Genomic DNA, 25,523 nt, shown 5'->3' with positions numbered 1-25,523 from the left:
CCTAGGACGGAGCCGACCCAGGGGTCATCAGCCCGGCCCACGAGGCCGGGAACTGTCGTGGTGAGAGTCCCCTCGCCCGGAACACTGTCACTAAGTTTGCTCCAATTGTTGCTCTCCCACTAGCAGCAGGGCTACTGACGCAAGCGGTTGGTGGTTGCTACGAAGGAGAGCTTGCGGGCTATGAAAACTTTTGATGCTATATTTCTTGATAATCCTTTACAACTACAAATTCAATACAACGGCACTGCATTCTGTGCTACTGTTCTTACCTTTTTCTCGTTTGATTTCTTGGTCGTAAAAATCATTATGATTTGAAATATTTAGACAAGCCAATTCATGGTGTGGTGATCCATGACACGACATATGTTGCTTAATAAACTCTCCTAACATTTCGATCGCTCGTCCTTCGTCCAACCTCCCCTACCACACCCCTACCCTCTCACCATTCCAATCTTTTTCCCTATACCATCTTTGTTTTTTTGGAAAACAGTTTCAACTGCCCCATATTTTATTGACTTACCAATTTATTTATTTATTTTATAGGTAAAAGTTCTTACCGAATACTAGTAAGCGTGCACGTGCAACGCACGTAAGTTTAGAATTTTCTTCAATATTTTGATTATCTGAATCAAATTTTTGTTCATAATATTTATCATAATAACATGTTATGATTTAACAGTAATTGGTCTACAATGAAATTATATAATAATCCAAACTCTAATTTCGGCGAACAACCTTTGCTAGCTAAATGTGTCCATGCCATCCAATCCCCATCTTGCAACTGTGACCCCGATGGTTTGAATTTTTGAACATGGTTGTATCTTTCCTGCCGCACACAACACTCTACTTCCCGTCGATGGTTTGAATTTTTTAACATGGTTGTATCTTTGCTGCCGCATGCAACGCTATACCTCCCGCATCACGCCAAATCTTGTTTTTGGGCATCACCAACGCCTTACCTCCCGTGCCATGCCAAATTTTCTTTTCAGGCATCACCAACGCTCTACGCCCTGCGTCAATGCCAAATTTTCTTTTTGGGATTATCACCGGGGGATTTTGTCCACCTAAATATAATCAAACACCATGGAGGCAAGCTCAAATTGTTGTTAGCTTAGGTCATCTCAACAACACCTAGAACAACAACCAGTCAACCAACCAAGCTAGAACAAAGAGGGCATACCAAAGCATCTACTTTTTATCAACATGGGATAGAATGTTCAAAACAATGCCATCATAATCAACATGTGCAAAACATAGCAAAAAATAAGGAGATTCCATTCTTTTATGCGAGGCAATGAGCAACTTCAGCAGCCAGTGTCCTATCACCTAGCATGAAGACTGGGAACTTTGTCGTTCCAAGATATCCTTCAATATTTCACAAAACTTCAGGAAATCACAAGTACAAATACTTCGACAGCATGAAAATGAAAAAAAATGAAATATTTGAACAAAAGAAAGTCACTGTATAGCAGATCTCAACCCAACTTACATGGCATCTTGTTAACCTAAATATTTCATAATCCGAAGAAGAAATTAAGGTGCGTGACGAAACATCAGCAATATAAACTCGCATCGATTTTTTCTCTGAGAAAATAGATTTCTGGACACCGGAGATCAAGATTCCATCCCATGATTTCATAACAATCAACATGTACATGGCTCTCTGATTATATTGTAGCCACTACCATGGATGTAGTTCTCCTCATATGGCTCGAAAGAAACATGATGCCCTGGGTTTCTGAACCTTGACCCACGCCACCCATCTATTTGTGACAATTTATGCCCAAATTTATATCTGAAATGTATGCCTAGATCTTTAACACACGAGCAATAGAAAAACTAAAAACATAAATCGCCTAACCTTCTTTTTCATATGACTCATGATACAACAAGAAATATGATTTTACGATGTTTCGTCATGCTTACATGAACCAGAGCTACCAGGCACCAATATTCCACCATTTGACAATAACTGTAACAATGAAGAAAGGCTACCAGACCACATCTTTTACTACATAATGGAACACTAATGTGCAAACAAAGGCCAATATTGCTCCAATGAAGCATTCATATCATCAAGTAAGAACGGTTGCATGTTTATCACCTTCTCCAAACCAATGAAATTGATGTTGTAACACATTGTGCATGCTAAGAAAGAAATTGATGAGGACAATATTACATTTCTTCTTACAGCAGCATACATGCACCATATAAGAGGTCTAAATCTTGATGATAGGTTCATGCATAAAGGAAGCGAATTTGAAAAACATATCAGAATCTTACGAAATGATCTTAACTCCATGCAAAGTTGCTTAGTAGGAAAAATAGCAGTGAAGGATCAAGGTGGACAACAAATAACATTAATATAATACTCCTTCAAGGTAAATAATAAAAAATGAAATCATAGTGGGTACAAGTATTTTGAATAGTGAAGAGAAGTACGATATACGTGCAATGCACATTTCCAAAATTCATATATATGAATATATGTAAATATAAGTTTTGCTAATGTCATAGTTTGCCATGCTTCACTAACATCTTATCATGTCAAATCATTGGTGGACATCCCCTTTGTGCTGCAATTTTTAATTTTGTTTAACTTCCTATCTCCACTTACATCATGGATAACATACAACAAAATTTAAATGAAATTCAATAAACTTCTATCAGATGATATGACTGTGAAGATCAGTGCAGGTTATGTCATTGAGCATCATCTACTTACCCTTCAAAGTGTGACCGTAATCCAAACTACAATACATGAATTACCATATAGCTACCTTATGGGGCATATATGCCATATCCTCATATCTTCTTGTTTGGCAGAGTTCACCACTTGCATAGTCTTGAATGGAGAAGATTGAACATGCTCTCGTACAACTGGGCAATGGTGTGGAACTCCATAAGCGATGGCGACGGTGCCGGATACAGTTGTCCGTCCGGCATGATGGAGAAGCTTCAAGAACTAATTTTTTTATTCCTCGCCCAGGATCTGTAATGAACATGTTAGTACACAAATTAATTTACCAACATAGTGCACAAAACAGACAATCGAATTCTAAATGTGGCCTCACATGCTAATAATTCTACATACATGTATGTTGTTCAATCCATCTATGCTATACAATCCTATTGTACACACAGGGAGTGAAGCGTGTATGGAATTAAACAAGCTAGTTGTAGACATGCTAATAGCATCAGTTTTGTGTTAACCACATAGTACTGCACTGCCATGTACAAAATCAGGAGAGGAAGGTACTTTCTCTACTTGCACGGGAGAATCTTGAGACAGACTCTACGCTACCTGGACGGAGAATCTTGTGGCGGAGATTGGGAGGAGGTAGCAGAGGTGTTCTCGACAGCGGCGTGCAGTGGGCGGGGAACAAAATCAAGCAAGATATTCAGCGTGTCTTCCTCACGGACAGTCTCAAGGTACTTCTTCTGAAACCACAGAAAATGGATTAAGTAACTACGTGCTACAAGTTAAAAAAAAAGAATCTGATATGTAGTCGAAATTTATCTGTTCACCACAGAAAATGAGGAGCTTCACTTCTTCCTCGAGTTCTCTTATATGCGCGTGATAGTAGAAACAAAAGCCAGAAATCACCTCACATGAAGAAAAATCAGAACAATTAAATTGGTAACCAATCTGCTGTGGAAGTGCTACTCACTTGGGCTTTCTCCCAGCTCGCGGTTGGTGCTCCCGATCAAAGCTGGAACCAAAATCAAACAAAGGAGAGACTTGGTGTAACCTGCAACGAATGACTCCAAGTCTTTAGACAATACGTACAAACCAGAAAACCAAAACGTGCAAATCCCCAAATCCCACGACTTGCTTTACTGAGAGGAGCTTGCCGGTGTCCAAATTTATCTCGAGGTAGACCTTCCAAAACATACAGGAGCCGGTTATCTCGCCCTTTCGCCATCAGATCGACAGGATCTCTCCTGCTCGTCCGCTCCCGTTGATGGTGTCAGCGGCAGCAGGCGGCATGGCGGCGAGGGGCTCTTGCAGATGAGCCCGAGCAGTCCCATCCCCTTGCGGAGGCGCGAGATGATCCGGACGCCGATCCCGCCAAGGGGCCCGACAGAGTGCTCCGTTGCGGCGCCGCTAAAGCAGAAGTTGACAAATCGCCGGAGTCGAATAAATCGTGGGGCGCGAGCCCGCTGCTATTCGAGGAAGGAGATGGACCCGCCGCCGCCGACGCAGGCCGAGCCCGCTGCGTCCACCGCCGCCGCCGCCGCCACGGCCCGCGTCCGCTGAATCCGCCACCGCCGCCGCTCGAGAGGGACACTCGCGTCGGTGACACAGGCCGAGCCCGCTGCATCCCGCGCCGCCGACGCTGCTCGAGGCAGGAGAGTGACCCCGGCGCCGCCGACGCGAGCCGAGCTTCGCCCGGCGGCGTCCTGTAGTGAGGAGAGGGAGGGGAGGTGGAGAACCAGCGGCGCGGAATCGGCCTGTGTGTTGCAGTAGGGGCGAGCGGGGATCTGGGGATGGAGCAGACGTCTGCTTGGGCAGAACATTTGATCTCAATCGTTGATTTGCATCACGGACTATTGATGTAATATGGACTGTACGATGTGTTTAAGTTAATCTGATCGGAGGGTTCTGACAGTCTTGTGTACAATTTGTTGTGTGGCTTTAGGGGAGTTTATGTTTGCTCTTTTAATAGTAGTATAAATAATCTCTTCACATACTTTAAGTAGATAGATAGAAAGATAAAATATGCGTAACGTTCATTGTCTACTCGTCCTTCGTCCAACCTCCCGCATATACGCCCTCTCATTCCCCTTTTCATTTTGATTTCCCCCTTCCATCGACAGTTTTTCTCCACGTGTTTTTCTTTCAAACCCTCTCAACTATCCCACATTTTTTTGGTAAATAAACAATTATACTTCCTCCATTCCTAAATATAAGTTTTTTTAAAGGTTTCACTATCTACTACAACAGAGTAAAATGAGTGAATCTACACTCTAAATATGTTTACATACATCCGTACGTAAGAACGAAGAGAGTATAGTTTTCTTTAGACAAGTCCAATAAATACATGCTTCAGCAAGTCAGCTACATATAATCGTATATTTTTCTTTGCAAGTTTTAATAAATGCTTACAATATATTTCTAATCGTAATATTTTCTTTGGCAAGTCAATAAATGCTTACCAAATATAATTCAATGTTTTTTGAAGTATTGCTACCCTTCCGTCCAGTCGAAGAAATGTACCAATATGTTTTAATGTTTTCTTTGCGACAAGTCAATAATATGCTTAAACCAAGTAATAATCTAGAATTCTTCTTTTTGAAAGTCTACAAATGCGTACCAATATATAATCCTAATAAATATGGACCCATTTATCTGGCGAACGCTCGCTCGGGAGAAATTGCCAGCGAACGCCCCAGTTGCCATGCAAATACAACTAAAATTGCCATGCATTTGCCATGTATGAAAGGGGAACTTGCCATTTAGAAAAAAATGCCAGCGATGCAGTGCAATTTTTGAAAGAATGACATGCGTCTGATCACAATCCAACGGCTTTACAGTCGTTCGCTGTGAGCTCCATCCCAGCGAACGTTCGCCGGTTAGATAGTATATTGATAAATACTTATACCCCACTGCAATTATCTGCTAAAAAAATCAGATCACATTCCAGGGTGTGTATCACCCGCAAAATAATAGTGGTGCCTATCTCGTGCTGCATCCATCCTGCACCGTCGAATCGCCAAAGATGGAAGCCTCCAAATGCGGTTGACAGTAGGACGGGACACGCCTCCCCGTTTTCCGTTCCGTCTGCGCTCCCGGCCTCGCTTCACCCGAACGAAACACCGCGCGCACGCCAGCCAGCCCGGGGGCTGTAAAGTTGCCGTTCGCGGCGTGCATCCAGCCCGCGATTTGGGTCTATGCACAACGGACCCCGTGTCCCGGCGCGGCCACGCACGCCTACTACGCGCCCCTAGCCAGCTAGCCCCCACCACCCCACCCCACCCCGCCCCGCTCCCCCTCCCCCTCCCCCCTTCTCCCTCCCTCCCTCCCATCGGATCCGAACCCCGTACCGAGAAAACCGGGCCGGAGAGAGAAATCGAAGGCGCGGTCGGGAAACTGAGCAGAGCTCTCCCTCCCCGGTCGGTCGGTCGCTCGGAACGAAACCCTAACCCTAGCCCCGCCCCGGCCCTCCCCGCCGTCCCGCCTCGCCGGAGGCCCCCTCCCCCGACGCGGGCGCCTCCCCCGGCGATGCGCCCCTCCCCCGCATGAGCGCCCGGGGCATGGCCGGCGCCGAGGGCTCGCCGGAGGGCCCGGCCCTCGGCGGCGTCGACCCGTTCGAGCAGGCCAGGAAGGCGCTGTCCCTGCGGACCCCGTTCGAGGGCGAGGAGACGGCGTCCAGGGCGCCCACCCTGCCCGCGCGCCTCGTCAGCTGGTCGGGGCCCAGCGACAGGCGGAAGAAGCACAAGAAGCTCGAGCTCCCGGACGCGGCCGCCGAGGAGCGCCCGCCGCAGCTCAACGCGGCGGCGCTCTCCTCCGGGAAGAAGGGCGCGTGGGACCACTTCGAGGCCTATTTCAGGCCGGTCACCATGGGCGACGTCGAAATGTTGACGCCCAAGCTCCCCTTCGCCCACGGGAAGCTCGACCCCTGCCTCGCCATCCCATTCCTGGGCACCACCGAGGACTTGCTGGACCAAGGCGAGACGTTTGATGTCGCTGTCGCCGAGACGAGCTCCTACCTGGGCGTGGGCGGCGAAGAGGTCGTCAGTACCAAGGAGCGCAGTGGGCAGACCATGGATTTTGTCAGTAACATGAGCGTGGAGCAGGGCATACATGATGTGGTCGTGCAGCAGCTGGTTACTACCGGAGAGCGTGGTGAGCAGAGCCTGGAGCAGCGCTTACATGATGCTGTTGTGAAGCGGGAGTGGCCAATGGAAGTGGAGCAAGGTAGTAGCAGCGGCGGCACCGCGTCACCAGCATGTGCAGATGAGGCAGGCACATCGCTGCATTGGCTGCTAGGAGCAAGGCAGCGAGTTGTGCTCACTTCTGAGAGGCCAAACAAGAAGAGGAAGCTCATAGGTGTGGATGCTGGGCTGGAGCAGCTTGTGCTGCTTCCACGCCTGGGATCTCAGGCTGGGACGATGTGCGATGTTTGCTGTTTGGGAGAGACTGAAATGGCGTCCAATAGGATGCTTTGCTGTAATAACTGCAAGGTTTCCGTGCACCAGTGGTGCTATGGTTTGCATGTTGTGCCAGATGGCCAGTGGTTGTGCACTTGGTGCAAGTATGTGGAGTCGACAGGGTGCTCATTGAAGAAAGATGCAGGCATCACCCTTTCAATGCCGTGTTTGCTATGCCCAAAGGAGAAAGGGGCCCTAAAACCTGTAATAGGGGAGCCTAGTCGAACTGCAGATGGAGGCAACCTAAAATTCGCACACTTGTTTTGTACTCTTTGGAGGCCAGAGGCTCTTGTGGAGGACATGGATTCAATGGAGCCTATTACAAATGTTGGATGGGTGCAAGAGAATCAGAGGAAACTGGTGTGTAACATTTGCAAGGTTAAGCATGGTGCATGCATTCGATGCAGCCATGGTATGTACTTTTACTCCTTGTTTCCATTATCACATTTTGAGTTTGATTGACTAAATATAATTCGTAAGGTTATGAGACCATATGTTTTGAAGAATATTGCTTGAGAACTGCAGTCTTGTGTTGTATCATTATCATTAATTGTTTAAAATTAGGTGTAGAATGCTGTTTGCAGTTGAGCATGATAATCCGTATTCTGCTGTACCAGGCTGGGGCATTAGAATGATTTGTAAAATAGTGATGCTTTCTAAAATAGTGATCTAGCAACAGGCCTTGTGATATTTGATTCGGCTTGTATCTTTTCAGTGTATTGCTATCCTTTCTCCTATGTGGAGTGACAAACTTCTGTAATAGTCTTTTATAACGAGTGGATGCAGCCTCTTAGTAAGGTTTTCCTTGACTAAAGTGGTGTCCTGTGATACTTTGGTATTGTCCTGTGTTATTGACTTACTTGTCTAAGTAAACGAAGATGTTCTCTGTTATTTTCTCGTGGTGACATGAAGGAATCTTGTTTTATGTTGATTGATTCCTTGGCTATGTGATTGACACTTATTTGATTGTGATACTGTTATTGTCTTGTGTTGATTGACTTGTTTGCCTAATTAACCAACAATGCTTTGTGTGTTATTTTCTCATGGCTGAAACATTCTCTATCGCAATACCCTGAGCTCTTTTTGATATGACATTTTTGTAAAGTGGCTGCTCAAAATATAGTAAGCATTGAATTATGTCCTAAATATGTGCCCTAAAAGCTGTTCATTTGTGATACATTATATTCTGAAAAGAAACATGTTCTGTTTGAGTTATCTTTGTTATTCCCCTCAACTTTTGTGCCAGTTATAATTAGTACCATCTATCATATATATAGCCATGCTAAAGAGTTATTAATTTATGGTTACTATCCAGTCGTGCAGAGTTTTACCCACTTTTGCATGTTGTTAATGCTAAGCTCCATGTGGTTTCAGGGGCCTGCCGGACAGCCTTTCATCCTATATGTGCACGAGAGTCCAAGCACCAAATGGAGATATGGGGAAAATTTGGACTTCCTAATGTGAGACCATTATCTTCTGGCTGTTGCCACAACCTTATGTAGATTGCTGCAGTTCATTTTTCATGTTTGTTTGTTCTGCAGGTTGAGCTGAGAGCGTTTTGCTCAAAGCATTCTTCAGTTGGATATGTCAACTCTGTAGGGAAAGGTAATAATGCATCTGAGCAGAGTCCTACAGAAGTGAGGCTGAATGATGCAAATCTCGGCAGTGGAAAGATACCAAAACTGAGATTCACACGCAAGAAAAAGCACAGATCCTTGAACCATGAAACCAGTAGCTTTAACCCTGATAATCTTATCAAAGTAGAGACGATGGAGCATGGTGCTTTGCCCCATAAGGTTAGAAATTTAAATGCTCAAGCAACTCGAAGTATGGAAATTGATACTGATCATCCCTCAGTTGGTGAGAATCTTATGAGAAACTCTGGTGATATTGCTATGGTGCTTAAAAAGGTAACTGGCTAACTGCTCCTGATTCAGAATTCAATAATTACCTAGGCATGTACTGCTGAGCCTTTGGCAGGGAAGAAAAATTAATGTCTGCTGTATTTGCAGCTAATCGAAAGAGGGAATGCTAGCGTGAGTGATATAGCATCCGAAGTGGGTATTTCTTCAGCATCCTTGGAAGCTGCTCTCGTGGTACTTTGGATGTAGCTTATGCCTAGTATTACAAATTTATTTCCAAGCTATTTTGCTAATTCTCTGATTCTCAGGGTGAAACCACGACCTTTTCCCATGGGTTGAAGTTGAAAATCATCAAGTGGCTTCAAAAATCTGCACATATACTAGCTGTTCAAGCTCTTAAAGGGAGCTCAGATGTGGTGCAAGATAACAAACTAGATGGGTCTGACAGTACAGATAGTGGCAATGTGAAGAGTTCATTAGTCCTAGAGGACAAAGGAGCTACATTTGAGATGTCAGATTCTGCTTTACCAAAACCCTCATCACCAAGATCTAAAGATAATGACAAGATTCTTGAAGAGGAGAAGGCAATACGTTCAACTGGAACTACTTTTGAAAATGGAAAAAAGAACGTAGTTAAAGTAAGTGCTGATCGTGAGTATTTTCTTGCTGAAGATCTTGCAAAAGAATATACTGGAAATTTGTCCCTAATTGGAGGCAAGGATACTGCAAAGGAAGTAGATGAAAAATTGGTAAGAAAAACATACTATTGAGTATTCTGTGAAGCTTTGCTTGTTTGTTGTACCTGAACTGGTGCGAAGCATGAAATATCAGTGTGTAGATGATAGTTTTCTTTGATTCATTTTCCTGCATAATGGGCAAAGTGAGCGTACACCTTAATTGACAATGTTTCTGCACCCATATCTGCTTTCCTGCGAGCTTTAGAGTGTTGGAGAAAGTATAAAATGGAAATAAGGGAAATTTTATCTGTTGTGTTCTTTTGAGGGGAGAGATATCCTTAGTTGCTCTGATGGGTTTTCTTTTAAATTCCACAAGGCCAAGCGGCAAAGTGATATGTGTGTACGCTGTTTGCTGTGAACACTGATTATGTAGGATTGCAGGACCTATTCCATGCTAAATGGCAAGTATATTATCTGAAATTCAGTAGTAAATGGTAGATGACTTTTCTGTTAGCGTTCACAAATGGATTGTCCCTTGAATGGAATCTTAAGCTTTCTTGTCTCTCCCTGCCGAGCATTGGTTTTCAGGGTGTCTTCTTAATCTTTACCTCAAAAAGTTCAACTGAGATGATAGCTAACCGATGGCATTTAGATTCTGTTCTGTCATCATCGTTTGTGTCACCCTATTCTGGTTAGGTTGTGACCTCCAGGTTACCTTTGCTTAGTAGGCTGTGCTGTCATTATTTACGGTCTTAAGGAAATGATCTTTAAATCTGGATGCAGTTTTGATTCCCATCCTTGTGACAGATATCAAACAGCAGCTCTGGCAATAAAGTATTTGATACTTCCATGGAGATACCAAATCAACTTCAAGGTAAATTTTTTTTGTTCGACCAGTACTCCAGAGTTATCACTGCATTTCACATGACCTCTAGGCTCTAGATAGCATTTTAGTTGCTTGCTGTTTTATCCTTCTGTTCTCTTTTGTATTAGCGACTGAATGTGAGTTTTATTTTGGTTAATTGTTCATTCATGAAACCAAATTAGACAAAGCAAAACAAACGTTTTAACAAAGGTTACCAGTTAGATGTCTTATATATGAGGCGACCCAGTCTGAGAGGCAGCCTGAAAAGAACTTCACTTAGTGCTGCACCAGCTCTAAATGCTCTTTGTTTTAGCTTGTCTACTTCTATTATAATGAAGTGGCTGCCAACTTTTTGAATTTTCCAAGCTTACACGGAATCCTTATTTTCTGTGTTAAAGTGTTTAATTGGTTACAAATTTCAAGCATGCATTACTCATATTGCTTTTTCTTATAATTTTGAACTATATTAGATATCTCCACTCATAAATGTAATTGGGTTACAACTTACAAGTTCACTTTTATTATTCCTTACAATGATGCAATGCAATGGTCGTGACAGTGCTGTACTATATTTATCGCTTGTGGGTGTTTTAAGGCTATTGCCGGTGTCTTCTTAATTTTTTCTTGTATTGGACAAGACCAGTTCTTACCCGTCGTTACTGCCATGCAAGAAACAATATGTTTTGGTTATGTTCTCTTTGTGAGCATAGTGTGCTTTACTAGCTAGACCAACTCATTCTAGGGCCATAGGGCCAGTTTGAGCTTGTTATCCTGTGCTGAATGATGTAGTAGTGTTTTCCATTCTAGTAAGATTTTACTGTTGTGACCCCAAAAAAGAAACTTTCAAGTACTTATATTCTATCAAAAAGTGAAAATTATAAGAGAACCCAGTCTTTAGGCGCAAAAATCTACCTCTAAGCTAGGACCCACACCTTGCATCTATTCCCGTCAGAAAATCTAATGGATGGAGGCACCTGTTGCCTGACCAAGTAAATACCTTTTGAAAACAGTGATTACTTTATGAAGCCGCTGTGATGACAAATGAGCAAACCTTTGTATTTTAATTAAGTCTTTCAGTTAAAGTCATAGCTACTCATTTGCAAGATTAATTTAATGATTTAATTTCTTTTGCGAGCTCAAAGTGCTGCATACCAAAAATAGGTGAATTTGAAGCCATTGCATGTTAAATGCGGTGACATTGTTGAATTTGAAATTGTACCATTGAAAGCTAGCTTCTGTAAAATTTAGGTGACTTGGAAGTTTTAGTTGTAAAGCTTCTTCTATCTTTCTTCCAACTTGTTAGTGGTATTTTATTTCCTTTTATGGGTTCAAATGATCTGATACATGGAACATAATAAAAACGGGTGAAACGAAGCATACAATGAGAAGGTATAGAAATCCTCAAATCAATAGAAATCCCTTTCACAGACAGGATTTCCGTATGGAAATTCTCAAAGCATTGCTTATTTTATGGACCTAGATGTGAAAGTTAACTCTTATTCACGCAAAAAGGACTGATTATATATACATTACAGTATTTTCTTTTAAAATATATATGTTTTATTTAACAAATCATTTGAATAATTATTCATGTAATTGTGTGGTACATTCTAGTTCTTACAATATGTTATGAACAGGTACATCACTTAGAAGGAAAAGTAACGACTTGACTGAGGCTGAACTTGGCTCGCAAGTGGAGGAGTGTGTATCTTCATTGGATAAAACCTCTTCTTGGGGTGATAATGCTAAACATGGGTCAGATTCAGTTGAAAATGGCGTATGCAATCATCATGATTGTAATATGGATCACGTTCATGGACAGCCTTTTTTGAAGTAAATAACCCAACTAATTATTTTTTGGCCTATTCTGCTGTGGTTTCTTCTAACCATCTTCTTTCTTTACTTTCAAACCACTTTTTTTTCTTTCTTTTGCATGAACATAGCCACGTAGGTCGTCCTATTTTGCTCAGGTTGTTGAACCCTATTTTGCTTCATGCAGCTTTGATGATTCTCATTCTTACATTCATCCATTTATCAAGACAAAGATTGCTCATCTTTGGAACCATGATTTGAAGCAGAATAAGCAGACACAGTATCATCCTGGTAAATTCTTAATACCTTCTCGAAATAAATACTTATTCTATATTTTTGGTACTTTCCATGCTCTAACTGAATCTATTTTTCCTTGGTCGAATATTATTAGAAGAGCAATTATGCTCTTCCGATGAGAAAAGACCTGTGGATTCCTCAGTAGAACTTACGGAAACAACAGGAATTGATGTGACAGATCAACTTTCTAAGGCAAAAGCTCTGGGAATCCTTGATCATTCGCCTGATGATGAAGTAGAAGCAGAAATGTTGTTCTTACAAGCTAGTCTGCTTGACAATGCTATGGTTCTGAAGCATAGATGCGGTAAGATTTCTTCTGTTAATATATTATTTGTATCCGTTACTTTTCTGGTGGCATTTTTCCAGAATAATAAAACCTTGTCGATTCCTTTGTTGCTCATTTTACGTCAATGGCCTTATTGTGTCAACACTGTCCATGAAGCTGCCCTAAGATAATGAAGCTGCCGTGTCTTCATTTTTCTGAATCATTATACACTTGAATCTTGCAGAAGACTTAATAGTAAAGGTTGTCCAGAATCTTTCTTGCGAGTTGGATGTTTTCAGTAAAAGAAAATGGGACTTCATCCGTGTCAATCAGTTTCTTCGTGACGTTAGAGAAGCTAAGAAACGTAGCAGAAAAGAGAAGAGACATAAAGAAGCCCAGGCTGTACTAGCAGAAGCTGCCGCTGCTGTTGCAGCCTCCTCGCGTAACTCCACTGTGAGAAAAGATGCAAATGATGATGTACTCCGTCGAGAGGTTTCTTACTGTACTTTTTTTAGATGATTTTTTTGAGAGAAGTCCATATTACCCACCCTAAACATGTGCTGGAGTTCAGATTACAACACTCAGTTTTAATACTGTTCAAAATACACTCTTAAACTCTTAAAACAGTTCAGATTACAACCCTTCCCAGTTTGAGGTGGCTTTGACCCTAGTATTGGCAGGTCAACATGCCCACGTCAGCTTCCTCTCTCTTGTTCCTACTGCATCCCTTTTGTTTGTCTCCCGCATGAAGCAACTGTCAGATCCCAGCTCCTTGATTCGGACGGTGTGCGTGAGGCTGCTAATTTCGCATGAGTTCTGGTGTAAGGACGCATACAACTACCCAGCGGCCAACTCGAGGAAGCCACATCTCATAGTTCCAGAGATGCCCCGCGTCGTGAACTATCATGGTGATTTGTGAGCACTTTGGTGACCCTGTCAAGTGTCTCCAGATCGTTCTGTTTTTTGAATCTCTCCAGTACTTTGATGCCGTGAGATCTGGCTTCGTCATTGGATCATGCATGAGTTTGGGGAAAAAAGATATATGTTGATCAAGTTGCACTGCAAATATTTGATGGAATGCCAGACCTGTGATGTTTCGCAGTGATGCGTGAGCTTGGTACAGAGTCATTTGACTTGATTCCTCCCTCCCGATTCAAATTCTTTCTTTCACTTCCTCTTGTGGTTTTCTTATACAATGGAAGCATATGGATTGTTTTCCACTTTCCTTTCCTGTTCATGCTTCTAGTAGTATGTAGTCTGCCGCCAGACGTGCAGTGGCCAGCTACCGGTTCCAGCATGGATTCACTCTGCCATTTCTCCGGTGGCGACGTGAGGTAAGATGCAACACACACACCGGCGAGAGGCGCCGGGTGGCGGCTCAGTCCTATTCCCTCGGGAAGAGAAGAAATAGAAGGAAGGGGATTGAGACAGAGGGAAAACGAGAGTTGGGGGAGGGGGTGAGGAGCTTCTCCTCGATGTTGTTGTGGCTGTCAGCAACGATGACGACGGCAGCACCCAGTAGGTAGCTTCTCTCACTCTCTCACGGGATGAGAGGGAAGAGAGAAGTAGCGAGTTCTTTTTCAGGAGAGAGAGTTTACTGATGTGGAAACGCTGATGTGGCGCCACGGAGGACAAAACCGGAGAACAAAACCACCTCAAGCAGGATAGGGTTGTAATCTAAACAGTTTTCGTAGTTTGGGGGTATTTTCACCGGTATTGAAATTGAGGGTTGTAATCCGAACTCCAACACAAATTTAGGGGGGTAATATGGACTAATTTTTTTTGAGAGGCTATGTATCTTATTTCTTGTGCACTTGTAGAGTTCTCCGAAATTTGGTGCTGGATCTTCAAGAGTTGCCCAGCGGACTCCTTCATTACCACGGCCCAAGGATTCATCAAAGCCATCCAACAGCAAAGTCTCACAAGTTACTAACTCCGGCATTTTTCATATGCCAATTTACTCAAAAGAAAATGCACTCTACTGTGATGTATGCTTGCGGGGTGAAACTGTGTTGAACCGAGTATCTGTCTGCTCCGGATGCAAGGTGCTTTGGATTCTGTTGAGTTTTGAGGTATTATGCTCCATTATGTTCTATTAACTTTGACCTGTTCAGCAGGCTGCTGTCCACATAGATTGCTATAAATATCTAGAGATATGCATTGGCCGCTGGAAATGTGAACTTTGTGAAGATATTTCACCAGAAGATGCTAGCTCTAGTGATCAATCTGACAGTAATGGCACAAAATTATCCCTGGTACGATGTGCTCTGTGCCATGGAACATCTGGTGCTTTTAGAAAGACTATAGATGGGCAGTGGACTCATGCGTTCTGTGCTGAGGTATTTAAATTATTGTCACCTTTTGTTTCCATATGAGGTTGAGTTCTAAATTTTTTTCCTAATATTTTCCTAGTGGTTGTTGGAGACGAAGTACATGAGAGGACAAGATGATCCAGTGAGCGGAATGGTACTCTTCTCTGTCAAGCATTGCAGTTTTCTCTAGCTTTCCTTTTCTGGAATTACCTCCTCTGTTATTTTTGTTGTTCATATAATCAAATGCGGTGTTCATTTTCAGGAATAAATATAACACCTCTTTGATTTTACTGTCCATGTAACTAGAAGCTTTTGTTATTCGTTAGTGTTATCCTCTCTTGTTATGCTACATCATTTTAATATTTGGCTACTTAATGTTATATCAATCAGGAAACCCTTGTAAAGGAGAAAGATACTTGTTGCGTCTGCAACATCAAAGTTGGTGCGTGTCTCAAGGTAAATCATCACCTGTCCCTGCTTATGTAACTTAGAGCATGAATAGATCACACACTTCAGAGTTTTGACAAGTTTCTCTTCCTATTACGCAGTGCAACAGTGAGGACTGCCACACCACTTTTCATCCTTCTTGTGCTAGAGATGCTGGTTTCTACATGAACACTAAAGGATTTGGGACTGTGGCGCAGCACAAGGCATACTGTGGCAAACACAGCAGCGAGCAGAAAGAGGTAAGTGCAGCATCAAGACTATTTTGGAGCAATGGGTTTCTTTCATTTGTACCTACGAACAGGCTAACTATTCACCTTCTATCCTGCAAATAAATGTGCTACTATAACAGTAAGTGAACTTGGTCCCCTGCCGCAAATTGATACTCCTTCCATTCCACAATGTAGTGCGCCCGCGCTTCCCGAGATCTAAGTATCGAAATACGAATTCAGTGGTATAATTTTTGCTCCCGCCGCAGTCGGTCTCGTTGGTTAAATTCATGGTCAAACTTAGATCTCGGGAAGCGCGGGCGCACTACATTGTGGAATGGAGGGACTAGCTTAAATATAGCATTAGATTTTTACCGTAATGAGGTAAAATAATGTGCACGGGCAAGGGTTAGTAACTTAGTATAATGCATCAACAGGGGGCATATTTGTTAGTTTTTCCTGTGCTTGGTACAGTTATCTTCAGTATCTTATTTTGCTCTTCAAACTTTACGCAGACTGATGCCTGGAAGTACTGGCCCGAGGAAGTCAATAGCTTGAAAAGGACGAGGGTTAGTAATAATGCCTGTTGCATATTATTGGCTGTCAAGTAAATTTGGATGAACACAGAACCTATGAATAGTTAGGTATCAATAAACGCTTCTTTTGGAAAGGATTTTATTGTGCGTTCATTAACTTCCTAACATCATATCAGCATGCCGCTCCATTACTGGAACATACTAGTGAGCTGGATACAGTAACTAGATTCTTGTTTTGATCTTAGTAATCACTGATAATCTGAACAATCAACCCTACTAGTACCAGTTGCATTTTTATTTTATTTTTTGCGGATAGTACTAGTAGCAGTTGGTGCTTCATCTCGAGCATGGAAGCACCATGCACCCACCATTCTCATTTTTATCTCTTATCGAGTAGTGCTGCTGAAAGATAACCGATACATATTAACTTATTAAGTGGTGAGATGCACCTGCTAGCTCAAGTTATGGTGGTCCACACTAGATGCTCGTAGCTAACCACCTTTTTTGTGTTCTACATGGTTCTTTGAAATTGATGCACTAGCCTTGCTTGCAAGGCATTTATGTATGATACAAGACATTTCTAGAGATTGACTACTTGAGGCATTATTATATCATTTGCAGGTTGAGTTGGAGAAGTTCCGCCTCTTATGTGAGAGGGTAATTAAGAGAGAGAAGGTGAAGGTATGTCCGGCCGTCAATTGTACTTCTCCTGTGGTGCCTTGAAAACTGAAGTACATCTTGAAGCTACATCTATTTATTTATTTTGTATCAGTCACTTTCCTTTTTCCTTACAAGAATAGATGGAAATAATACTTGAATACTAACCTATGAAACGGCATATACAATTTCATAGTATTTATTTTGTCGCACTATCTAAAAGTTTGCAACCTTATCTGTCTGGTGTTTCCTTCAATTTACTTCATGATGGTGTTGTTTCAGAATTTATGGAACGGTATTGTTATGGGCTAATGAGGTAGCCCAGCCATGCTTAGCAATTAGGAATCACGGAAGGTTATTGTGTTATGCAAGATTGGTTTAGAGTTTGTTTCTTATGGGACAAGCTGTACAAAGATCCATTGTGCAACTCTTTGTATCAAGCAATGAAATAAACTAAACTTTTCTAGGCCTCGGAGCCTTTCGTCGATGTTAGGAACCCACGTCACTGACCTGTTACTGGATTGTTGAGGATGAGTTCCCTATCTCCAGTATTCGGGCCTTACCACACCCAAATTATCTTGTTGTGACCGATATCAGATGACGGATAGGCAAACCACGCTGTTCTGAAGAAGGATCTCATGGCCCTTCAGCAAAGCACCGCCACTCTCTCCAACTAATCCACTTCCGCTGGCACCACCAAATATGTTTCCACACCACCCGCTGCCACCTCAAACTACAGCCACACGCTGCAGCAACCACGTCCACTGCCCAAGATGCCAATCTCATGGACGATTTTCCAGCAACGGCTGGTACATCCATTGCCAAATTCACTTCCGTCCCCATTGGAGCCACCAGTGTGGGGCCTTCTGCCCCTGCTTAGACTCGCCTCGTCGCAGACTTCTGTTCTGGCATCACGCGCCACACCCATTAGCCTCCCCTGCCCCAGTACCTTTACACTGGATCGACATCCTCTGATCGCCATGAAGTTTCATGCACCAACCAGTATAGAACCAAAAGTCTGAACTGATGGAGAAGGTCAGGCAATCCACATATAATTCAACCAGTATTAACATGGATAGAAAAAGGTCAAGCAATTTTTTTTAATTTAAATTGCTAAAGCGGAACCTGAACCCAAGACTTCTTGGCTCTGGTACCATATTAAGATTCATGCACCAACCAGTAGAACCAAAAGTACAATATTATGGAGAAGGTTGGACATTGCCACACAAGTGGTTGCCATCCCCAAGTGGACCTGCCAGACCACAGAAGGTACTTGCCTGACCAACACGGACATTGCAACGTTCTCCGTTGGCCTCCACATGCTTGTTCGGCGTGGTTGATGACAGTGCCTGCTCCATGAAATGCATACACCCATACACCCAGGAGAGAAGCAGATTAAGCAGGAGCTGTATCTCGTGCTCCAGCTATCTGTGAATCGAAATCGCCCCTCCAATTCGTATTCGTGGTTCGTGATTTGTCACTTCCGAGAAGGAGCAAACTGAAAAAGAACATGAATCTGGATCTTCTCAAGGACCTCGTCTCTTTTGTCTCTTCCACTCCAGGTTCTCGACTCATCGGCTCGCTCAATCTTCCACTGCCTCTCCGATGACGGCCTGTCTGCCTTCACTTCCTTGTCGCTCCACCGAACGACGACCGCCGCTCCGGGCCACTAGTAGGGGTCGCCTCCCCAGTGCAAACGCTGTTCTAATCATGGATCCCACTCTGAGACCAAATGTTTGTTTTCCCCCACGGATCGATCATATCAAAGTATCACGAACACTCACACACAAAATACTTCCGCGAAAGGCACCTCCTTGTATTATTTCTATGACAAACCCATGTTACAAAACTATAGGTTGGCTGTGTTTATGTATACTCACACACAATCAAAGTTTTAAAAAGCACTAGGTGTTAATTGTGCGTTATGCCACCACCTTGCGCTTTGGTACATAAGCGCAATTAAGCGCTAGGCGTTTTGCTATCGCCTAGAGCCTAGAAAAGGGCAGCCCGGTGCACGTAGCTCCCGCTTGCGTAGGGTCCGGGGAAGGGTCCGACCACTTTGGATCTTTTCTACGCAGCCTTTTCGTACATTTCCGCAAGAGGCTGTTTCCAGGACTCGAACCCGTGACCTCATGGTCACAAGGCAACAGCTTCACCGCTGCGCCAAGGCTCCCCTTCTATCACCTAGAGCCTAGGCGCGCCTTTTTTTAACTATGCGCACAACCAGGACAAAACACCTACTAGGACATGGTATTGAATCCAAACTGGACTCAAAATTGTTTCCTTCCTAATCTGTTCGCACGTAACCTTGATGGCTACGTAAACCTAAACTAGCTTGTACTAACTCCAACATGAACTACTAGTAATACTTGCAACACAAATGCAAGTGCTTACGGGACTCACGGACATGGCAAAGTCCAGACCGATTTGAACCCAGTTGCAAAACTGACGTAAGAAACTAACTCAAACCAAGACCATAACATGCAAGCCAGACTGACTAACACTTTCCAAAATGATCTAACCAATCAAGATTATGCTAACATCCAGCACCACAATGCCTTCTTCCTTCTCCCCTGCCCTCTCTTCCGTCCTACCTCTCCTTTGCCAAATCAATTTAATCATCTTTCCCTCGAATTGAACATTTTTCTTAACTTTTGTAAAAGAAAATATCATATGCATCGTTACCCGATTTCTTTCGAAAATGTACCCAGGTTCTGGCCCCTATGAGATATTGATTGGTGTGCAGCCTTTCTAGTAGCTATACGTTTCAGTTTTGTAGTGTATGTGTGTGGTTGGTGCAGTGCACAAAAGAGGGGGGGGGGGGTATGTGCCATTTGTTCCATGTCTACTGTTTCTAAAATCTGACCTCCAATTGTTAGAGCAGTGGGATTGGTTGAATAATTAAATTAAATTGATCAGATTGAGATATATTTGGGAGGTCATTCATTCCATCTGTACTTGTTTTAAACTCTAATCTTCAACTGCCGACTGGGATTGGTTGGATTGAGTTGATCAGATTGGATTATATTTGGCATAGTCAGCGAGTCTGGTAACTATAAAAAATAAATCATCGGTATTTTTTGACAAAAAGGAGAAGTCCAGTCCCTTGTCGTGGCTTCAATGCGTATTGTCCTATTAGATTTTGTGTAAATGTTCATAATAGCGGATGCCCTTTCAGTTTCAAATATCTTGCTGACAACAGATTGCAATGCCTACAATGAACTAATTCGCTGCGTTACTTATTTTGCCAGAGAGAGACAGTTCTGTGTGACCATGACATACTCGCCAAAACCAAGGATACTGTTGTTTTCTCCTACCGAACACCCGGAGCTAGTTCAGAATCTGCCAGTACTTCGGTTAATAATAAATCATGCAGTGGAACCATGCAACGATCTGATGATGTCACGGTGGATAGCAGTATTTCTGGGATAAATACCGTCAGATTTTCCCTTAATAACAGAGATGCTGAGGGAAACACAGCTGATAGCTCAAGGACACTGATATCTTTCAAACGGAAGTTCAGTGAGAGGGGGCCACTTGCTGGTAAGCGACTTCCACAAAGATCAGTGAATGCCCTACTGAAATTGGAAGGTGGAAAACAAAAAACAAAAGATAATAAGGTTTGTACTGTTTTCTTTCCAGTTGTTCAGTTATTTCTGGCACCAAGCTAATGCACAACACATGATTTTGCAGCAGGCAGAAACCTTTCAAAAGGAGCTGGTTATGACATCTGATCAAGCGTCCACACAGAACCAACGCCTTCCAAAGGGATATGCATATGTACCCCGTGATTCTCTTTCTAAAGAGAAACCATGGAAACGAAATACACAGACCCATGAACCACAAGAGCCTGGTGGATAGGGATAGCTGAAATTCACAAAAAATTTGCATGCCTAGTGTTGTCAACTGAAAAGCACAAGCATCAAGCAGTGCTGGCCTGTGCTTTTGCTGCAAGGATTACCAAACTAATTGGAATCAAGGTGTAGAATGATGCAAACCAAACTAGTTGTGAATGAGTGTTTGGTATGGGCTGGGGTGACTTGGATGAATGGAAACATAGGTGCAATTCACCTAGCAGGGCTATACAAAGACGCCTGTCACCTGTGTATATAGATTTGTTTTTTAGAGTACAGATTTTGTAATTTTTCCTTGTACATTCCTACCTTTTACAAATGCATAGTTTAGTTATGCAAAAGAGAGTGAGAATCACCATTCCTTTTTGGCTGTAGAAGAAAATAAGGGACCTGGAATGACTGCTGGGATGGCATTCCACCTGTGATTGGGAGGACGCATTTGGTAATATCTAACAAGATCTGATTCATGTTATTTGTAGGAATGGAGACAGTGAAAGCAGTCCGATAGACTGGACCAGCTACTAATGTTGAGCAGGCAGTTACCGGTGAGAGCCGGTATAGCACAGGCCAAGATTGGATTGGTCCTTTTTGTGTTGATTGGTATCAGATGGTCGTCTGATGGAACCAGTAGGCTTTTGTATATATATTATTCTAGGATTAACATGATTTATGCTGACAACAGCAAAGGGGAAGTTAACATGGTTACCAGATTTTCCAGTTATGTGCTGGGATTCAGATATTTTGGTCTGAGACAGGTGTTTTCCGCTTGCCGTCCAGATTTGTAAGTTTGGTCAAATGTGTTGGCTTGTCCTGCAAGCTGCACTGGCAATGTAAAGGCATTTGTTCAGTTTTGTAATGGTAACTGTTGCCATTAATTGTGCTTGAACCCTGCCAGTTGGTGCCTGCTGTATGTTTCCAAGTGGTGATTTTCTGATGGGCTTCGGCATTGGAGCCAGGCATGTGACGTCGTTTGTACTCCTATAAATAGACACTGATGTGGCGATTTGGCGTGGAATCTCTTCAAAATTGTCTTGTGCCATTTGTATGCCTCTTTATGCTGTTGCATTTGGCTTCTGGGTGCTTGTTCTGCCAGATGCAGGTATTTGCGTGAAGATGCAAGTGCTGTTCTTGTTGCGTAGTGTTTCGGTTTATTTCTGCTGGTGATTCACGTTTAGTCGGTGTCTTGGGGCTCCACACACGACCTTGCTTTCATCACCAGGCAAAACATGTCATCTGTGCACCTGTTTTGCCACCCCTCGCCCGTAAGAGCAAGCTGTTGGTGTGTTGTTGAGGCGTTTGCCTGCGCCATAAAAGCAAGAAGCCATTCACTCACACGCTTCCAAAAACGGGCAACTGTTTCCTCTCCTAGCCAGTTTAAAACAAACCTTTTCATCTCCCCAGCCGCCGCCTCCTAACCCTAAGCCGCCGCCGCCGCCACAACTACTGCCGCCGCCTCGGTCCCCCTCCTCTTTCCCGTCCGGCGGCCTCGTCGGCGGCAAGAGGAGTGGGGACCCGTTCGTCTTGTTTTATTTTTCTTAGGTTTTTGTTTCTCCGGTGGCATCGACGAGGTGGTGGCGACGATGGCGTGTTGGAATAAAGTCTCTCCGGTCTCTCCCTACCTCGACGACGTCCGATCCGGCGCCGGCGAAGGGCATGTGAGAGTTTGTGTCCCCAGATCGGTTGGTTCCCTTCAGATCTTGGCAGTTGGTGTGTCTTTCAAGGAGTACTTTGGGCTGGCGTTTGGTGTGGCGACCACGACATCTTCTGTGTTGTTCTGTGGCTTAACCCGGTTTCTCCAACCCTCTGATCTGGTGGTGGTGGATTGCAAGTTTGTTCTGCTTGGGGTGATGCTCCAGCCGATGCTGCTTCAACGACTTTTAGATCTCGTCTCAAGGGGCGAGTGGCTATTGCGGTCTTCAAAGCCTTGTGTGGCGAGGGCATTTGCAGGTTTTGCTTTTCTTTGCTGTTGGTTCAGTGCAATTTTCAATCACCGGCGGGCAGCGTACAATCAGAGGAAGAAGAAGACTAGTATGCTTTTTATTGTAATTTTATTTTTTACTGGTCGTTCTACGTCCAGTTGTCTATCCTTTGTACTGGCCTTTGTTTTCCTCGATGATAATCAGATTTAAGATGCCCTTTGGGTGTCTTTATTAAAAAAAAAACTGTTTCCTCTCCTGCGCAAGCTGTTGACACGTTGCTAGAGACAGTAGTGAAACAGAACACATGCCCAATTCAGAAGTCATGAGATGGAGAACATGGCACATGTGTAAGCTATCTAAAAAAACCCGAACATGGCACATGCCGTAGAAAAAAGGAAATACCACGGTGCCACTTGGTTTCTCCGACTGCGCGCGCAGAGGCGCAGGCGCCTGTTCGACCGTAGCCAGCCACGCACGCAGCCGAGTAAAAGAAAGAGGCGCACGCCGACAGCCGTAGAAGCTTCCATGAGACCGTGACAGGCCGGCGACCGTGCAAGCAAAGCGTTCCCAGCTCGACCGAAAGCCCAAGCCGAACACTGACCATCATCCACCCCTCTCTCCTCCATCGTCGCGGTGTCCCTTATCACGGCATATCGCAATGAGAACTGTAGCATTTCTCTATTGCAATAGGCGCCTTTTTTCCAGACGTGGCTTGACTTTCTTTCCGGGAGATTCGGCCGGTCCGTGGCACTGCCTGCCGCCCAGCCCTCCGGAGCCTCTCCCTCCCTCTCCCTTGTGCTTTTCCTTTGGCACGACCCGGCCCCAACTCGCAGCAGTGCGCCGTGTTTGCTTGGCATCTCGCCCCGGCCACGCGTGGCAGCCAGTCAACCGCGAATCGAGCAGGGGAGGCCAGCCCAGCCCTGCATCGATGATACGATACGATCGGCATCCCGTCCCGTCCGTGGGATGGGACCGGCGCGTGAACAGCGACGGCCACCAACGGCAACGGCGAAGCTTTTGGAAGGAATATTTGCTGCGCGTGGCTCCGTCGCTCTCATCGCCAAAGCGTCAAGCGGCCGGGATAGACAGATAGATACAGATAGCGAGCACGGACTGTACCGCCGATCGAATCCCTCCCACACCACACCCCCGTCCATCTTGGCATGGCGCCATCGACGGCCACGATTCCGCCAACATGGCTTCTTGATCCTTCCCGGCCACGCAACGCCTTTCTACGAACTGTGTGCGCGAGAGCAACCGCGAGCCACGGATCGAGCTGTGGTACGTCCGAGTACCGTCTCGAAGGAATGCGCGTGCGTGGCAACTGGTTTTCGCGGCAGGGACTGGAACTGCATCTGATAGGCCATGGTAATTTGTCCATAGGTCTGGCTAGGTCTCAGTCAAGACTTAATCAAGTCTCAGTCAAATGATATACAATATATAGTAAGAAAAAAGAAAAACTAAAAAGAATTTTTTGTACGAATCTACATGGAAAATCAGAGAAAGATAGCACCGACCAAGACATAACAACGTCTGAGATTTTAAAATAAATAAATAAACGGAGCCTTTATTCATTAGAAATAACTAGTACATCGTCTGTGAAAATCATTACAATTTCATTTGAAGGTTCCTCAAACCAACTGTTAATAGCAGGATCAATCAGGTTCCCCATCTTCGTTAACAAACGCCCCCCCCCCCCCTTGAGGGTCACAATTTTTCTTGTCGCACAGTTTGAGATCCCGGCATCTTTTCAAATAGTATTAATATTCCAACCATTCCCCACTTGTTAAATGTAGTCGCGTTTTAGGGACTCCATCCTGGCCATGATACTTTGCCATGTAAATGAAAAGCCTGTCTTTAATTTGGTGTTCAACAAATCGCCACCAGGATGCTACTTAGCCCTTAGGATTATAGCACACAAAGAGTCGGGTTTATCAATAAGACGTCACGCCTGCTTGTCCATCATGGTTCATACTGGAATTTTATCTATTTATGGGTCAGCCCAATAACAATTTCAGAAATTCCTAATAAATCCTAGAGGCCCATTTAGTCCATTTGTGCAAGGCAAGGGATACTATTAAAGTTTAGTCCCACCCACATTGCTAGTTTAGAGGAAGTTGGACCTCTTTATAAAGGAGGTTCTTTCCCCATATGTATGAGTATGAGAACAAGAGGGACATCCACGCGCGCTCCTCCTCCGCCGCCCGCCTCGTCACGACACACTGCGCCGCGGGTTGCGGGAATGAGCCGAGCCGCTTCGTCTCCCTCCGTTGCTTCACCTCCCGCCGCAGCATGTTCGCGTCCTTCTCCTGTGCCTATATAAGAGAGGTCGCTCCTCTCCAGAGAGACACACCAGAAGCTCCTCTTCCTCTGATAAGGTTTTTGGGAAGCGCTCCGCGCGACTACTGGCTTCTTCATCACGGACTCCGACGACTTCTTCCCCGACATCGACTACCTCGGCGACGACATGGCTGGAGAGGATGTCGACCCCAAGTCTAGTGCTTCTGCTGCTGCTGTCCCGTACATGTTCTTGCTCTTTCTGTTAGATGTCATGACACAGTTCTTTGCTCTAGTTTCTGCCCTACATATGTTAGGTTCTACTTCATATATGCAACTTTATCTAGTGTCTGTTCTAGATGTGTTTAGTTTAAGTTCATAT

General features: G+C 44.1%; 1 protein-coding gene and 1 long non-coding RNA gene across 5 annotated transcripts; one reads left to right on the top strand and one right to left on the bottom strand.

Moving 5' to 3' along the window:
* Positions 1 to 1,177: 1,177 nt before the first annotated feature.
* LOC123128553 (uncharacterized) lies at positions 1,178 to 4,609 on the bottom strand. Of its 2 annotated transcripts, XR_006463287.1 has the most exons (4): positions 3,884 to 4,609; positions 3,529 to 3,752; positions 3,305 to 3,441; positions 1,178 to 2,992 (listed from the first exon to the last, which is right to left on the bottom strand). It is a non-coding gene; the product is annotated as an uncharacterized lncRNA (long non-coding RNA). The 2 variants fall into 2 exon arrangements; XR_006463286.1 differs by having other exon boundaries at positions 1,304 to 2,992; positions 3,529 to 4,549.
* A 1,420-nt stretch (positions 4,610 to 6,029) lies between these two features.
* LOC123128552 (uncharacterized) lies at positions 6,030 to 21,820 on the top strand. Of its 3 annotated transcripts, none has more exons than XM_044548588.1 (19): positions 6,030 to 7,567; positions 8,530 to 8,615; positions 8,697 to 9,065; positions 9,168 to 9,251; positions 9,326 to 9,766; positions 10,502 to 10,568; positions 12,197 to 12,392; positions 12,559 to 12,662; positions 12,763 to 12,972; positions 13,178 to 13,425; positions 14,754 to 14,978; positions 15,048 to 15,272; positions 15,346 to 15,399; positions 15,636 to 15,701; positions 15,794 to 15,931; positions 16,414 to 16,467; positions 17,056 to 17,115; positions 20,343 to 20,711; positions 20,788 to 21,820. In XM_044548588.1, the coding sequence occupies exons 1-19, from the start codon at positions 6,244 to 6,246 to the stop codon at positions 20,950 to 20,952; spliced, it is 4,485 nt and encodes a 1,494-aa protein (XP_044404523.1). In that variant the 5' UTR covers positions 6,030 to 6,243; the 3' UTR covers positions 20,953 to 21,820. The 3 variants fall into 3 exon arrangements, with proteins under 3 accessions (XP_044404523.1, XP_044404520.1, XP_044404521.1); XM_044548585.1 differs by having other exon boundaries at positions 6,031 to 7,567; positions 20,785 to 21,820; XM_044548586.1 differs by having other exon boundaries at positions 6,032 to 7,567; positions 15,051 to 15,272; positions 20,785 to 21,820.
* The last annotated feature ends 3,703 nt before the right edge of the window (positions 21,821 to 25,523 follow it).

Source organism: Triticum aestivum, chromosome 6A, assembly GCF_018294505.1.
Source record: "Triticum aestivum cultivar Chinese Spring chromosome 6A, IWGSC CS RefSeq v2.1, whole genome shotgun sequence".
Lineage (NCBI taxonomy): Eukaryota > Viridiplantae > Streptophyta > Magnoliopsida > Poales > Poaceae > Triticum > Triticum aestivum.
Note: the sequence above shows the minus strand (reverse complement) of the source record. Positions and strands in the feature narration are given on the sequence as shown.

Excerpts from the sequence above, each read along its gene's own strand:
- LOC123128552 (XM_044548585.1), top strand. The coding sequence starts at position 6,244 with ATGAGCGCCCGGGGCATGGCCGGCGCCGAGGGCTCGCCGGAGGGCCCG. Across the intron at positions 9,252-9,325 it reads CCTTGGAAGCTGCTCTCGTG|GGTGAAACCACGACCTTTTC; the intron begins GTACTTTGGATG and ends TCTGATTCTCAG. Across the intron at positions 15,702-15,793 it reads AAGTTGGTGCGTGTCTCAAG|TGCAACAGTGAGGACTGCCA; the intron begins GTAAATCATCAC and ends CCTATTACGCAG.